The sequence below is a fragment of the Oncorhynchus nerka genome, linkage group LG6 (assembly GCF_034236695.1).
Source record: "Oncorhynchus nerka isolate Pitt River linkage group LG6, Oner_Uvic_2.0, whole genome shotgun sequence".
NCBI classification, from domain to species: domain Eukaryota; kingdom Metazoa; phylum Chordata; class Actinopteri; order Salmoniformes; family Salmonidae; genus Oncorhynchus; species Oncorhynchus nerka.
In genome coordinates this window covers 52240910-52255705 of record NC_088401.1, presented here as the reverse complement: position 1 = coordinate 52255705, position 14796 = coordinate 52240910, and the positions used below count along the sequence as shown (strand labels likewise).

The 14796-nt window shown below is 44.7% G+C and overlaps 2 protein-coding genes across 3 annotated transcripts; both read right to left on the bottom strand.

Moving 5' to 3' along the window:
* Nucleotides 1-147: 147 nt before the first annotated feature.
* Nucleotides 148-5257, bottom strand: LOC115130589 (mitochondrial nicotinamide adenine dinucleotide transporter SLC25A51-like). 2 transcript variants are annotated; one of them, XM_029661877.2, is made up of 2 exons: nt 5001-5257; nt 148-3455 (listed from the first exon to the last, which is right to left on the bottom strand). In XM_029661877.2, the coding sequence occupies exon 2, from the start codon at nt 3381-3383 to the stop codon at nt 2430-2432; it is 954 nt and encodes a 317-aa protein (XP_029517737.1). In that variant the 5' UTR covers nt 3384-3455; nt 5001-5257; the 3' UTR covers nt 148-2429. The 2 variants fall into 2 exon arrangements, with proteins under 2 accessions (XP_029517737.1, XP_029517738.1); XM_029661878.2 differs by lacking the exon at nt 5001-5257 and adding an exon at nt 4208-4980.
* Nucleotides 5258-7191: 1934 nt separating this feature from the next.
* On the bottom strand, nt 7192-14307 carry LOC115130588 (toll-like receptor 6). The gene is made up of 2 exons (XM_029661876.2): nt 14117-14307; nt 7192-13784 (listed from the first exon to the last, which is right to left on the bottom strand). The coding sequence occupies exon 2, from the start codon at nt 13780-13782 to the stop codon at nt 11356-11358; it is 2427 nt and encodes an 808-aa protein (XP_029517736.1). The 5' UTR covers nt 13783-13784; nt 14117-14307; the 3' UTR covers nt 7192-11355.
* Nucleotides 14308-14796: the final 489 nt, after the last annotated feature.

Genomic DNA, 14796 nt, shown 5'->3' with positions numbered 1-14796 from the left:
TGTGTTCCTGTATTCTTTGTGTTCCTGTATTCTTTGTGTTCCTGTATTTTTCCCCCCATTATAGTTGTGCATGTTTTATCTGAGGAAAAACATTATTTGGCCACGTCTTATTGCTTTTTAAGTCCATCTCATCAAGGAAGAGACAAGTTATGGGTAACATACATTTTACTTAAACCATACATTTTACTTAAACTTCAACAGACACACACTACAAGTGGCACTTCAGCAATAAGCTCATTACACACAACTCTTTGACAAACATGATCAAGATACACTTATAGTGGTGTTGATTGATGGGTTATAATAACTGAGTGAAGAAATGGTACATAATAGCACTTTCCTAGTCCAGTTCCCATGTGCTTCTGAGTATACTGCTATTTCCAGTCGTCTTTCAAGTAATACCTGCAGGACAAACACCTGCTAGCCGTTAGGCTGGTACCATAGAGATGGAAAGAGATCTTGTCTTTATATCTGTGCCATTAGGACATTTGTGACAGCACCATTGAGGCTACAACTCATAGGAATCGCCAACCAGTTGACTACTTTTTTAAAAAGTGTTCCATTTTAAATATTAAAGCTAATATTGGTGATTTACCACCATCTGCAGTGCTGGAGTCCTGAACCAAATAGCGTAATTAAATGTATTGTGGCCACTAGATGGTGGTGACTTACCTTAAAGCAATTTACAAATCAAGACAATGCTCTGATCATTGGCTGATCGCTCCCAACCATAGGAATCCACACTCAATTGCGTACTTTAAAATGGTGGAAGCCATTAATGGTAACGTCCATGCTGAAATGTGCTAGATCTAAGTTGAGTTCTCTAACTATCTCTAGTATACCGCACAGGGTTGAATCAAAGAGACAGATAGAGAACTCCTCTTTATATCTGTGCCATTATAGTCTGACAGCATGGGCAGCGCCATTGAGGCTATACCTCATAGAGCCCCGCAGTGGAGGTGTCATAATACCCATAAAACCTTGCGGTCAAAACAGGGAAACGGTTCCAATCGTTTTTCCACTGTTCATTTTTTCCCCATAGAGGATTTTAGAAACACTTCAAATATGGGCTGTGTTTCGTGTAGGCTCCCCCTGGCGTGATGTTTTGATAACCATGTACATCTCTGTTGGACACGGTGACTTCTATCAATATATTCAGCTCCATTTACCTCAGATTTGAAAATGGTAATTAGCATCAAAGTAGACATCATGCAGAACTACAAATCCCTGCAAGCTCCTGCACGTCGTCTCTAGCTGACACCTTTGCTAACAGGTATTGTGTCAATTTAAAACTTGCACAAGACAGTTCACATAATTGTCAATGTTTAAAGAATTGTAGAATATTTATTCATTACTACATTTAGCTAACATTAGATAGTTTATCCAGAGATTCTTGCCTTTGCCTCGATTCGGCAGTCTTGTCCAGATCATCATAGCATTTGTAGTTCTTTATGATAGCCACATTAGCATTTCACAGATAAATATATTTCCCCGAATTCCTATGTATTAAAGTCACCTTGACCTAGAGATTTACAGTTATCAAAACGTAACGCCAGGGTAAGACTACACAAAACACAGCCCTTACTTTAAGTGTTTCTAAAGTCCCCAATAGGGAAAATCAAATGGTGGAAAAACAATTGGAACAATTTCCCTGCTTGACCGCTAGATTTTATAGGTATTCTGACTCATACTGTAGTACTCTAATTGAATCCCCACCCAGTTGACTATTTTGACTACTTTAAAATGGCAGAACCCCTCAATGGTGCTGCCCATGCTAAAACAGCCTTTTGGCCACTAGAGGCCTCTATCGTTCTCTATGGGTTGAATCAGTGCATAATCCTAGATGACCGACATGGTAAATAGTTGGACAACAAATCAGTATACCAGAGTTCACAATCAGAGGGCCAGAGTAGAGAAAGGAGAGGGGTTGAAGGGACTAATAATCAATGCACACAGATCAAAGCACTGGCCAACACAATGAATAGTTCTTTGAAAGGTGCTCTTGGTCACTTTAAAAAGGCTTACACCCAGTAAACTGCCTCTGACACTTTCTGCTGGGAACCACATCAGTCTACACAAAAAAATGTATTGAAAAAGGCTTTTGTTGCATGTTGGACCCAGACGCAGGACTTGTGTATTTGTGAGTCTCACTTCGATACCATGACTCAAATTGACTGTCTTGTTTAATCTCACACTGACTGGTGACCATTGTCAGTAGCGCAACTTCACCTTTCAGATACCCTTTGTCCTCTTCTACTTGCCGTAGGCCCTTACCCCCCACATACACTATGTAGACCTGTTTGGGTGGGCAGTGGGCACATCAGTTTCAATAACAACAAAAAAAAGAGCACCAACTGCGATCAACAAACAACACTTTCCCCAAGTATTTTTCCTCGCTCTCCCCCTCACATTCCATTCCCCCTCACATTCTATGACCCTTTCAGTATCAGAACACTGAGCAGAAGCTCGTATGTTGCGTTGATGATGCCCCAGGAGAGAAGGGAGCGGTGGTAGTTGAGGTGTGCCCCTCGGAACAGCATGGCCACGCTGCCGCCCCTCTCCCTCCACACAGTCATCAACACCTCCCCACAGGGGCGGAACGCACCCCCCACCTGGGACTGGGCCCGCGACTTCACCACATTCAGCGGGTAGAACATGATCCCCAGTGCCGCCCCCAGCATCCCTCCACACACAAAGTCATTGATCAGGTGGCCAGCCCGGCTGGAGGCCTCAGGGAGCTGCTCCTTGATGGGCCCGCGGAACCCGAAGAACAGCACATTACTGGGCCCGTTCCTTATTAAGACCGGCACCAGGCCGCGGTAGCACTCCTTCACACCGTACTCGCTCAGGAGCGTCCGGAAGGTGTGGGCCGTGTTTTGGAACCGGCCGTGGTGCCGGTGGTCCTGGAGGAGAGTCTGCACACGCTCAAACGGTGTCAGCACAGCCTCTGCCGTGCCAGCCAGCGCCGCCGCAAAGCTCCGCGTCACCAGCTCGGGAATGCCGCTGCCGCTTGGCACCTGGTCCAATAAGACCCGGGAGAAGTCCTCATACAAGCCGAACATGATGGCTACAGTGGTGGTCTTCTGGAGAAGAGGAGGGAGCAGCCCCCTGTAGAGTTTCCTCATCCCGTCCCGTTGGAGTTGTCTGACGGCCTCTCTGGCCAGCACACCGTGAAGCTGTTGTCTGAACAGAACCTTCTGGATGGGGAAGGTCACCACGATGTTGGTGAAGGCAGCTATAGAGCCACAAACGTAGTGCTTCCCCCGGGGGCCGAGCGCTGCGCCCAAACCCCTGCCAGATAGCAGGGAGCCCCCTCCTTTACCCAGGGATCCCTGGGGCTGTGACGTGCAGGCTGACTCTGGGTCCATGGTGGTAATAGCCATGGGAGATGAGACACACCCTGAGCCTACGCCACCAGCATCACTGCTTGGGAGACAACCTCTATGATTTTACACCTGTGGGAAGGAATGAAAGAGTTAAATTTACAATGTTTAAAATTGGCTGCAATATTATCTATTGGTACTGAAACAGCATGTGAATTGAAGTTACTTGTTCCTTTCAGCAAAACATGCATTGTCTACTATGTAACAAATGGATGGTCAACCAAAAACTCCCTCATGATTAGTGGAGAAGGATTGTGTGATTATGAGGCTAGTATCCAGAAGGCATCAGGCTGTCTGCACTGGGGTAGGACTGCAGTTTTACAAAATGATAAGACACCGGTTATATTTGGAGAAAAAATTTAACAGGTTGCCAGTGAAACAAGGATCTTGGGTAAGTAGGTTTGGTAATACAGTTCAATGCACCACGGACACAATCCAGGTCTGTGTACTGCATCTATTGAAACTTGGCTACAACTTTGCTGCCGTTACCACCTCAGTGATAAGAACTATTGCATAACTTGATTCTAATGTACAAGATGATATGTACTCTTCCGAAAGGAATTAAGAGACATGCATGCATCATCATCATTTTGTGCAGTCTAAAAGTTGTCCAGAAACAATTTAAAACCAATCTCCACATTCAACTGCCTTCTAAACATAGGTCAGAGTAGTGGAACTGTCACTGAAGGGTAATTAGAGGTCAAGCCATGAAAGCAGATTTCGACAGAAGGTGCTTCTGCCAAATGCAAACCGTTAACAAATGAGCTGAGTCACCCAGTGCAGATGAACTGTCAGTGACCAGGAGGAACAGACAGTTTGCCAACCTGGTTGTTGAGTCTGATCATCGTTGTACTCTGGTTAGAAGGTCTTGAGTAAAGTTAACGCCTTCTAGGAACTCCCCATTTGCTGTCATGACTCATGGTCATGCTATATGGACACAGCTAAATGATGCACACATGAAATGCTCAAGTTGGCTAGGTCAATGGAGAAATTGTCAATACGGTCAAGAAAGACATGCTCAAGGCTATCAGAGTTTGAATCTATCCAGTCAACGTTAGCTTCAGGATGTATTCCAAAGATTACACACGGGCACAATCCAGATTATTCTGAATGAGTCATTGCTTTCCTGGCCAACTCCAAAACAAAGGACAGTAACGTTACAGCCTGCTATACCCGTCTTCGTCCTGGCTAGACCCACCAAAATGTTTCCTGATTGTATGTCAAATGGTTGCGTCTACGCTAACAAGCCAGCTAGTTAGCGAACATCCTTTTCAGGGCCTTCTTTAGCAGCCAGTGACATGGCTAATCTTGACAGTCAAGATTTCCTTAACTAGCTATGGTAAACAGGAGTTTGACTGACCTAGCTATCTATCAATTTAGATACAGATTACAGGCATTTTGTATCCAGCTAACGTTGGCTAGCAAATTGGCAGTGTCAAAGCGGACAACTAGCGTTTACTTGATTTTTTTGTGCCCAGACAAACAGTTTCGAGATAGATAGCTTTGGATGGGCATGCTATCGTTGTAAATGTAAAAAAACAAACATTTTTTAAAATTAACATCATATAGGATATTTCAACACTAGGTCCAAAGTATCTACGTTTACTTGTCTTTTACCTTGCCACGAAGAAACCGTAGTTTAACACGGAAATAGAGTTTGCTAGGTCGTTCCGTCTGCTGTCGATCGCCGATGCATAGGGAAGCAGCTGACAGCAGGAAAACCAATCGAGATGTAAATAGCGTGCCTTACGACCACCGGGCCCTCGCTAATCTACATATAACAATACAAAACATAAGTATCCACTATAGTTTGTGGTTGAAGGTTTCAAACGTATCAGTTTATACAGATTTTCTGATACACACTAGAGGGGCTATTGTTCAAGCGTCCTGTTGGCTCTCTTGAATCATGTTACAACTACAAGGTGTATTTGATAAATAACATTTGCATCTCAATTAGATTATATTTTGAGGGTTAACTCCATGACTAGAATACTGCCCCGTGCTTTTTGTGATGCTCTATTTTGCGTTGACACGTTTTTGTCTGGTTGTGTGATCTGGCCTACATTTTCTATGTGCAATATTCTGTCATGCACCAGGCGGCAGCATTTACCAATAGGATCCTTGTCGTCACTAGTTACCACAGTCACAAATGGCTTAAAATCTGATTTTAAACCTAACGCTAACCTTAACCACACTGCTAACCTTATGCCTAACCTTAAATTGAGACCAAAAGTGTTTACGATAAAGTCAATGTTGCTGCGGATCAGCTCTAGTGTCTAGTAGTGACTGATAAGCCTAGTCAATGATACCTCGAATCTAATGTTATCACACATGCGACTGCATGTCATGATGTCATACAAATATTCCCATTCATGGGAGCAATAAACAAATGCCCGAATTTCAATTGAAATCCTAGCAAATTCATATTTTGGGCACTGTACCCCACGGATTACAATAATATGACCAAATATGTCAGCACAAAAGGACTGCGAGTTTTTAAATGAAAGGGGCTCTGGATCTTGTGTCTGATGACCACTAGATCCCTCTATTCCACTGACTTCAATATTTAGGTAAACTGCGTCTAGTGAATGACAATTATACTCTAGCTAGCTGTTGGCTTGAGAAATAGTAAAGTGCTACTAACGAGTCATTTAGAATAGATGTAACGTTAGGAAAACTAGTCTCGAGAGATCTGGTCCTTGGCTTTATTGCACACAGGCTGGAATGGAATGTCACATTGGTGTCTTGTCTTGACAGTATGAGATGTACAGCATTGGGGGAAATGCAAAGACAGCTTCAGCCGGCATACTGCTGTACAACATGCGAGTGAAAGTTCTTATCTCAATTTATGCACACACTCACAGTACTGGTGATGACTGATATAAATGCTGTTGTTTGTAGTGTGTCCTTTAGTTTGATCAATTTGCTCAAAAGTACCGTAAATGTCAGAGTAACCACTAGCCAGAAGTTTAAGCATTGCAAACTGAAACTAACTAGCTACTAGCTAAAGTTAAGCAAGCAGCTACCAAATTAGCTACATTCTTAATTATTGCAACATAACCATATTACGCTCTTGAATAACTCAACCATTCACAAGCATGTGCAGACAATTAATCGGTTTATTTTCTCTTCTGTACACTTATTACATTTTAGCTACAAGAGAAAAGCACATACTGAACAAAAATATAAACGCAACATGCAACAATTTCAAAATTTTACTGAGTTACAGTTGATATAAGGAAATTAGTACATTGAAATAAATAAATTAGACCGTAATCTATGGATTTCACATGACTGGGCAGAGGCGCAGTCATGAGTGGGCCTGGGAGGGCATAGGCCCACCCTTTTGGGAGCCAGGTCCACCCACCATGGAGTCAGGCCCAGCCAATCAGAATTAGTTTTTCCCCACAAAAGGGATTTATTACAGACAGAAATACTCATCAGTTTCATCAGCTTTCCGGGTGGCTGGTCTCAGACGATCCCGCACTTGACGAAGCCAGATATGGAGGTCCTGGGCCGGCGTGGTCTGCGGAGGCTGGTTGGACATACTGCCAAATTCTCTAAAAGGACATTGGAGGTGGCTTACGGTAGAGAAAGTAACATTCAATTCTCTGGCAACAGCTCTGGTGGACATTCCTGCAAAACTGCACATTTTAGAGTGACCTTTTATTGTCCCCAGCATGAGGTGCACCTGTGTAATGTTCATGCTGTTTAATCAGCTTCTTGATATGCCACAGTACGTACGCCTGTCAGGTGGATCGATTATCTTGGTAAAGAAGAAATGCTCACTAACAGGGATGTACAAAAATTTGAGGGCAATTTCTGGGATCTTTTATTTCAGCTCATGAAACATGTGACCAACACTTTACATGTTGCATTTATATTTTTGTTCAGTATAGTTACTGCCAGCTAAAGCTAACAACGCCTCTTCATCAAGTAATGTTAGCCTATCAAAAAGGAATGAATACCCCTCTAATACAAATATAGACCCTTTTCCGGTACACAACACACTGACGTCACACACAGATGCGTGCGACTCTTGACGGCAGTAAGAAAGCCATCGCCATCTGCACCCATGCAACATAGCCTAGATGTACATTTTTATAACTTCTGAACAAAATCACTTTTTTGGGTTCTCATACGCATAAACCCAACAACAACAAAAAAACATCCTCTCACTATCAACTGCTTATTTTCCGCAAACTTAATATTTGTATGAACATAACAAGATTCAGCAACTGAGACATAAACTGAACAAGTTCCACAGACATGTGACTAACAGAAATGGAACAATGTGTACCTGAACAAAGAGGGGGTCAAAATCAAAAGTAACAGTCAGTTTCTGGTGTGGCCACCAGCTGCATTAAGTACTGCAGTGCATCTCCTCCTCATGGACTGCACCAGATTTGCCAGTTCTTGCTGTGAGATGTTACCCCACTCTTCCACCAAGGCACCTGCAAGTTCCCGGACATTTCTGGGGGGAATGGCCCTAGCCCTCCCCCTCCGATCCAACAGGTCCCAGACGTGCTCAATGGGGTTGAGATCCGGGCTCTTCGCTGGCCATGGCAGAACACTGACATTCCTATCTTGCAGGAAATCATGCACGGAATGAGCAGTATGGCTGTATGAGCAGTATGGCTGGTGATGTTGTCATGCTGGAAGGTCATGTCAGGATGAGCCTGCAGGAAGGGTACCACATGAGGGAGGTTGATGTCTTCTCTGTAACGCACAGCGTTGAGATTGCCTGCAATGACAAAAAGCTCAGTCCGATGACACATCGCCACAGGCCATAACGGACCCTCCACCTCCAAATTGATCCCGCTCCAGAGTACAGGCCTCGGTGTAATGCTCATTCCTTCGACGATAAACGCGAATCCGACCATCACCCCTGGTGAGACAAAACCGCGACTCGTCAGTGAAGAGCACTTTTTGCCAGTCCTGTCTGGTCCAGCGACGGTGTGTTTGTGCTCATAGGCAACGTTGTTTGCTCATAGGCAACGCTCTCCTCTTCAGCTCATCCCACAGGTTTTCTATGGGGGGGTTAGGTCAGAGGACTGGGATGGCCATGGCAAAATCTTGATTCTGTGGTCAGTGAACCATTTTTTTGTTGATATTGAGGTGTGCTTTGGATCATTGTCCTGCTGGAAGATCCAACCACAGCCCAGTTTAAGCTTCCTAGCAGAGGCAGTCAAGTTCTGATTTAATATCTGCTGGTACTTGATGGAGTCCATGATACCGTGTGTCGTGACTCGACTTTAATATTAATTTGAAAACGGTTATTTTTCGAATGAACTAACTATGTATAATTGTTACCCAATTAAATTAATCATGTAACAATTAACTCATTAGGATCTGGGGCACCACGAGAGCAGTTCTTTAAAGAGTTACCATCTCCCGAAAAGGTCTTTACCTATCACATCTATAAACAGTCAACTTATTAATCAAAACCTCGCATTATATCATTCTGAGCAGTCGAAACCTTGCATCTGAAAAAAACAGAGCCTTACTTATGATTCAGTACTACACAAATTGGTTTAATTATTTATTACTAGCTAATTAAATGGGAAACAGGATAAACATACACACTTTGCATCGGTTATTGACTGGGGACTTAATACGCTAAAAACAGGTCCCTAGCGGAATGACAGCAACATAGCTGCTTGTTAAAGAAGAGATGGAGAGGGAGAGAGACACTTAACATTGGTACATTCAGAAACAACTCTCACCTACAGTAACCATATACTTTGCATTAATGTCTAGAAATCATTAATGTATTTACGTGAAATGCCTGGGTTCGCCAGGTATCTCTCTCGTGAACAAGGCAGCCTTGGAAAGGGAGTTGGGCCTTTTGGCAGCACGCTTGTAAGGCTCTGATTGTCCAAAATGGTTCCGACAAGTCTTCTACTGTTGTCCTTCTCCGTAGTTGTCGTACCCGGGGACTTGTTGTGTAGTCTTGAACAGAACTACAGAGTTGACTTTCCTCCCATTCACTCTTGAAGATGCTTCTTTGAAGATAGACTAGCCAGCCGTGTCGATGGTTCCCCAGTGGGGTGATGAGAATAGCATAATATGATGGTTTGAGCAGAGTGACAGAATGGTCCTATGTAAATTCACTTTCGAAGATACTTTACTTAGGACAACTAATCAGCCATATCAGTGATTGTCCAGGAAGGGAGTTTATCGTCTCTACCTCGTGTTGAGATTCAAAGTTCAAACCACTTTAAACGTGCAGCTGCACGTCTTTCTGGTCTGGTATGTTAATTTCTTAACCCATCATTTGTACAGTTTGAAGGAAAGGGGCGGTTCCGGCAGGCTAACACTCTCTGACCTCACTCAGGGCGGTGACTACTCACTGTGCAAAGTTATTAAAAAAAACTCTTATCTCTTATAGCTTCTCAAATCACATTAAACACCCTGCTGCTACCTGGGGTGCAGACGACCGACAGGCACCCCTGCCCAGAACCCCTACGCCAAACACTCTCTCCATCCCTCAGCCCCAAACCTCATTTACATTTTCTGTCTGCCGTTTTCATCGAGTCCTTGTTGTGTTTTATGTTTCATGTTTTCATGAAAATTTCATATTTTTTCACATTTTCATGTTTGACCCATTGCATCCGTTAATGTGGTTGTTACTGATGTTTTTGAAGTCTATTTCAATAAAAAATGTTATCTCTAGTTGTCATTGCATTTGTGAACATTCATGTTTGACTATGTGTTATTGTTTTTGACGTTGTTGAATCTTCCCGTCAAAATTTTGCCTTCTTGGTAGATACCTGATACTCTCACTCAATTTGAAGACTGTATGTGAGGAAAAGTTGTTTCCTTGATGTTGTGTAATTTTTATTTATTTTGATCATTGATACATTTGTGTTTTCTCACAGTTTTCTCATTGATAAATTTGTGTTTTCTCACCTGTTGCAATAGAGGTTTGGACAAAAATAAACAGTGTCTGATTTATAAAATGATTCATGTGAAGAAAATGTTAGAAAGCGTTTCTTTCTCATACACACCCATTGTCTGTGTTCCTCTGCCATGTAGGCACCGTACAGTGACGTGTGGCATCCCTAAGGGGGTGAAGGAGGACTTCCGTCTGGCCGTAGAGAGACAGGTGTCACTCTGCACGGAGAACCTGCACACTGTCCTCCACCGCTTCTGTGTCAATGAGAAGATCATCATCATCCAGTCCCTGCCCTGACCTCTGACCCCTTCAACTTTGACACTTGGACATCTGACATTTGGCTCATGGGTCTAATGTCCACAGTGAAACGTTGTTCGCTGTGCCGCTTGTGTGCCCAGAAGAGCATCGTCGTCTTCCATCAGACCTGACAATTGAACTCCTGACCCCCTCTATGACCAAATAACAATAATTAGAAAGAGATAAATTACTTGTTACCCTCTTTCTAGGGTTTATCTGTGGTGCTAACGTTACTCATGAGCGTAAAATCTTCTGTACTTTTCCCCCTTGTTGTACTACTTGCCTTAAAATTAGATAATGACTTTCAAAGGATGTTCTTGCTAACATGAGAAGGTTCTGTACTTGGGAAGGATTCTGTTTTATTTTTCATTTTTGGATCATTTTGTGTTGCCTGGCTACCCAAACTCTTTGCTCCGGCCAAACGCTATGGCACGCCCACAGACATACTTTTCTTCTCCACAATGAGACTGGTTTGAGTACCTCCACAACAATTTCTGGAATGGATTGGTCCCAAGAACCAATGGGTTGGGCCAGAGCCAGAACACACGTGTGTAAAGCGACGTTTGAAAATTTGTCATTGGCTTTGATACTCAGATTATTTAGAGATGATCCAATCGGCAGCATTTTATGAAGTGTATAGAAAAAAAGACGTTCTAAATAATTGTGAGATTGTTGGAAAGTTGACAAATGTGAGATTATTTTTGATATTTCTAGATAACATTAAAGAAATATATCAATATTTTTCTACCCCAATTTGTCTTATTTTCTCTCTCCCTCTCACTCATCCACGTCGTCTCGTACAGGTGCAGTGGGCAGGTCAGCCTGCAGTGCAGCCCTGAGATTGGCCCAGAACAGCCTGTGCTTGCCCCTGTCCTGGGGCCACTCCAGATAGGTGTGTCTGCCCATCATGGCCTTTAGCTGATAGTACTTGGAGGGGATCATGTACTGAGGCAGAGGCTCCAGGAGCACCAGGATCACACTGTCAGACCCTCGGGTCAACCGCTGGTGGCTGGCAAAGTACAGCTCATAGTGGCACCACTCGCTCCGGACGAAGTGGCGAGAGAGGACGAACACACAGCGCCGGCTCCTCTCCACGCATTGGATGATGTTCTCCACGATCGTCTTCCCCGGGACGAAGTCCCTCTCATGGCGGCAGATGTGGAGGCCCCCGCCGGAGCCTTCCAGATTAGGCAAGAGCTGGTCCTTGACCCAATCTGCATCATGCTGGCTGTAGGACACAAAGGCGTGGAACACCACCCCCTCCAGTTCCTCGGGTCGGACCTGCTGGGTCCTGGCACGGTGCTTTGCCCGGGTCCACTGCCAGATCATGCCCAGGTACCATGGAATGTCCAGGTGGTGGCACAGAGTCATCATAACAATGATAACAGCCACTGCCGGGCACAAGATGGCCGTTGCCAGCAGGCCGACATTGCAGGAGATCTCAGGGATCTGGAAGCCCTCCAGTGTGGAGTTCCTCCAGGCTTCGGGATAGCTGCAGCGATAGGCTCCTGGCCAGTGGAGAAGTTGGATTGCAGGGTGTCCGCTGCCCAGGCCAGTCCCAGCACCCAGATCGCTGAAGCCCCTCAGGCCACACGTACAGGTGAAGGGGTTTCGGCTGGCATCTAGAACCTGTAGAACAGGGCAAGTCTCCAGAACTCTCACAGATGGGGCATGGAGGGAGTTTTCCCTGAGAAGGAGATACTTAAGGTGTGGGAATCCAGCGCACACCGGGAGGTCCCTCAGCCGGTTGGCACTCAGGTCCAGGGCCAGGAGGGAGTCCAGGGCCAGCAGGGTCTCTGGTACAGTGGAGATCTGGTTGTTCTGGAGGTCCAGGCTGACAGTGCCATTCGGCAGGCAGCTAAATACCGACTCACTCAGCCCATTGGAAGATAGGTTCAGGTGGACAATGTTCGGTGGCCAGTGGCATTCCTGGCCGCTGTAAACCAACGAGTTGAGGCTGAGGTCCAGGTGACGCAGAGAGATCATGTTCTGGACCCTCTTGCTCAGGGTTTGAAGGGACCTGAGGTTGTTCCCTCTCAGAACCAGGATGTTTACTTTATTCAGGGTTGTACACTCTACAGTGATTTGCTGTTCTACTCTGGAGAAGACCGTATCAGCCAAGGCACAATCTGAGAAGTCTAGCTGCAGTATCCCACTGGGCAACTTGGGGCAGGTCATGTGTATGATGGATGTCTCAGTCATCGCCAGACGCTCCACCGGCATGTTGATGAAGAAGTTACAGAGGACTTCCAGGGAGAAGAAAAAGCTAACCACCCCCGCTCGCCTGGCAGAGAAGGATTTAGTGTGGGACGTGTTTCTTCCTGGGGTGTCACTCACAGGTGGAATGTGGATGGCCACGTCTGAAGTGCTCAGGTGGATGATGGGGGATTCGAACACTGCGTTTATGGTGTTTGTCAGGTGCTTCCAGGTGATGGCCATATTTGTCAGGTAAAGATGTGTGGTGTTGACTGCCCTTCTCTCCTTCACAAGTTCCACCAGGTAACTGGCTACCAAGCCATTGAAGTTCATACCCATCAGCTCAACCTCGTTGAACATCAACAGGGCGTCTGCGATCAGATTTCGATCGGTGGGTTTGTTCGTCAGGCCGATGCTGACCTTCTCCGCCTGGACGTCACTCAGGCTGCCACTCTCATAGGCTGTGAGATACTCCAGACGAAGGGTCAAAGTTTGCAGGTGTAAGTCAGTGATGTTGATGAAATCCTCCACCCTGATGATTTTTGCTCCGAGCCCCAGTCTCTCCAGCTTCGTCAGGCTGTGGAACTCCACCCCCAGGGTCATGGTGTGGAACATGTTAAAGGTCAGATCTAGGTCTCTGAGGTTCAGCGCTAACAGCAAGTACCGTTGATCAGATAAGTTCTGGAGCTGGTTGTGTGAGAGGTCCAGACTCTCCAGGAGCGGAGTGGGATGAAACGTCTCCGGATCGATATCCTCCAAGACATTCCAAGACAAGTTGAGGAATCTCAGGTGAGTTGTGACTTGGAAATCCTCATGGCCAAGTTTGTGTATGTTGTTCTGGGAGAGGTCCAGGGCTTCGGTGCATGGAGGTAGGTTTCTGGGAACAGCGGATATGTTTTTGGAGGAGAGGTTGACAATAATGGTATGGATTTCTGAGGAGGAGGGGGTGCTCTGATGGAATCCCAATAACGCAGCCACGGCCCAGAGGGTGACTGCCACAGCCCTCATCTCTGTTGAGGGACAAGAGAAAATGTAACAAACAATGTTTGTGTGAAAGAGGTAGTTATAATATTGTGTGTCATGTGTGCTGTGAATCATAATAAATCAATAGGCTTCCATTAGAATGTGAATAAAGGTTTTGGTTCCTGTTTTCGATATGAATGTTATTCAACTTGCCGTGTTCTAAGGGTATTCGTTAAAAAAAGGAGCTTCCTTGTTTTATTATAGACTCTTAAATAGACTCATTTTTGGACTATAATACAGTACGGAAACTCACAAATGTCTTAAACACAGGTCTGCAACACACACGCACACAGAAAGAGGGGGGGAAAAGCAGACTGACCTGTCTTTTCAGTATCCTATGGCTTTTCAAGTGATGCGTTTGTTGAGATAATGTTGAGTCAGTCACAGTCAGTTCGTCTCTCACTTTCAGATAAATCTCTCTTTACCTTTGCGATTTCTCTCACTCACACTCGTCCTATCACCTTATCACGCTCACTCTAACCCTCTCTCTGAGCTTACAGTAAATGTTGAGCAGAGGGGAAACAGACATGTGAAACCAGGCCTTTCAAATGTGCAGGCAACTCCTGTTCCTTCTTCACTCACATCTCTTTCTCACTTCCCTTTTTATTCACAGTGATGGGCATGGAATTGAGTGCTTGACAGGAAATTAAGTTTGGCCACATATCTGTGTATTTGGCACAGCTAGAGGCTATGATAATATATTACTCATGGCTTCCTTATAAGAATATTACATAGCTCATTTTAAGGTAGATCTAACTTATTGTTATATTGATTTACAAAAATTGGTAGGGTTGGAGGATATAACAACTGCATAAGATATTGGTTACGCCGGCCAATTCTTTCTTGAGCAAATGGTCGGGTGGCTGAAAATTTAAATAAAATATAGTTTTAGACTGCAAACTGACTGCAAGAAGCCCAGAAATATATAATATTTGACTAAAACGTAATCATTTCAAACCTTGATTACATTTGGGGACATTGTCCTGCGTGGGGTAACGT

Bases quoted from the DNA above. Each gene is read 5' to 3' on its own strand.
- LOC115130589 (XM_029661877.2), bottom strand. From the start codon at position 3,383: ATGGCTATTACCACCATGGACCCAGAGTCAGCCTGCACGTCACAGCCC.
- LOC115130588 (XM_029661876.2), bottom strand. From the start codon at position 13,782: ATGAGGGCTGTGGCAGTCACCCTCTGGGCCGTGGCTGCGTTATTGGGA.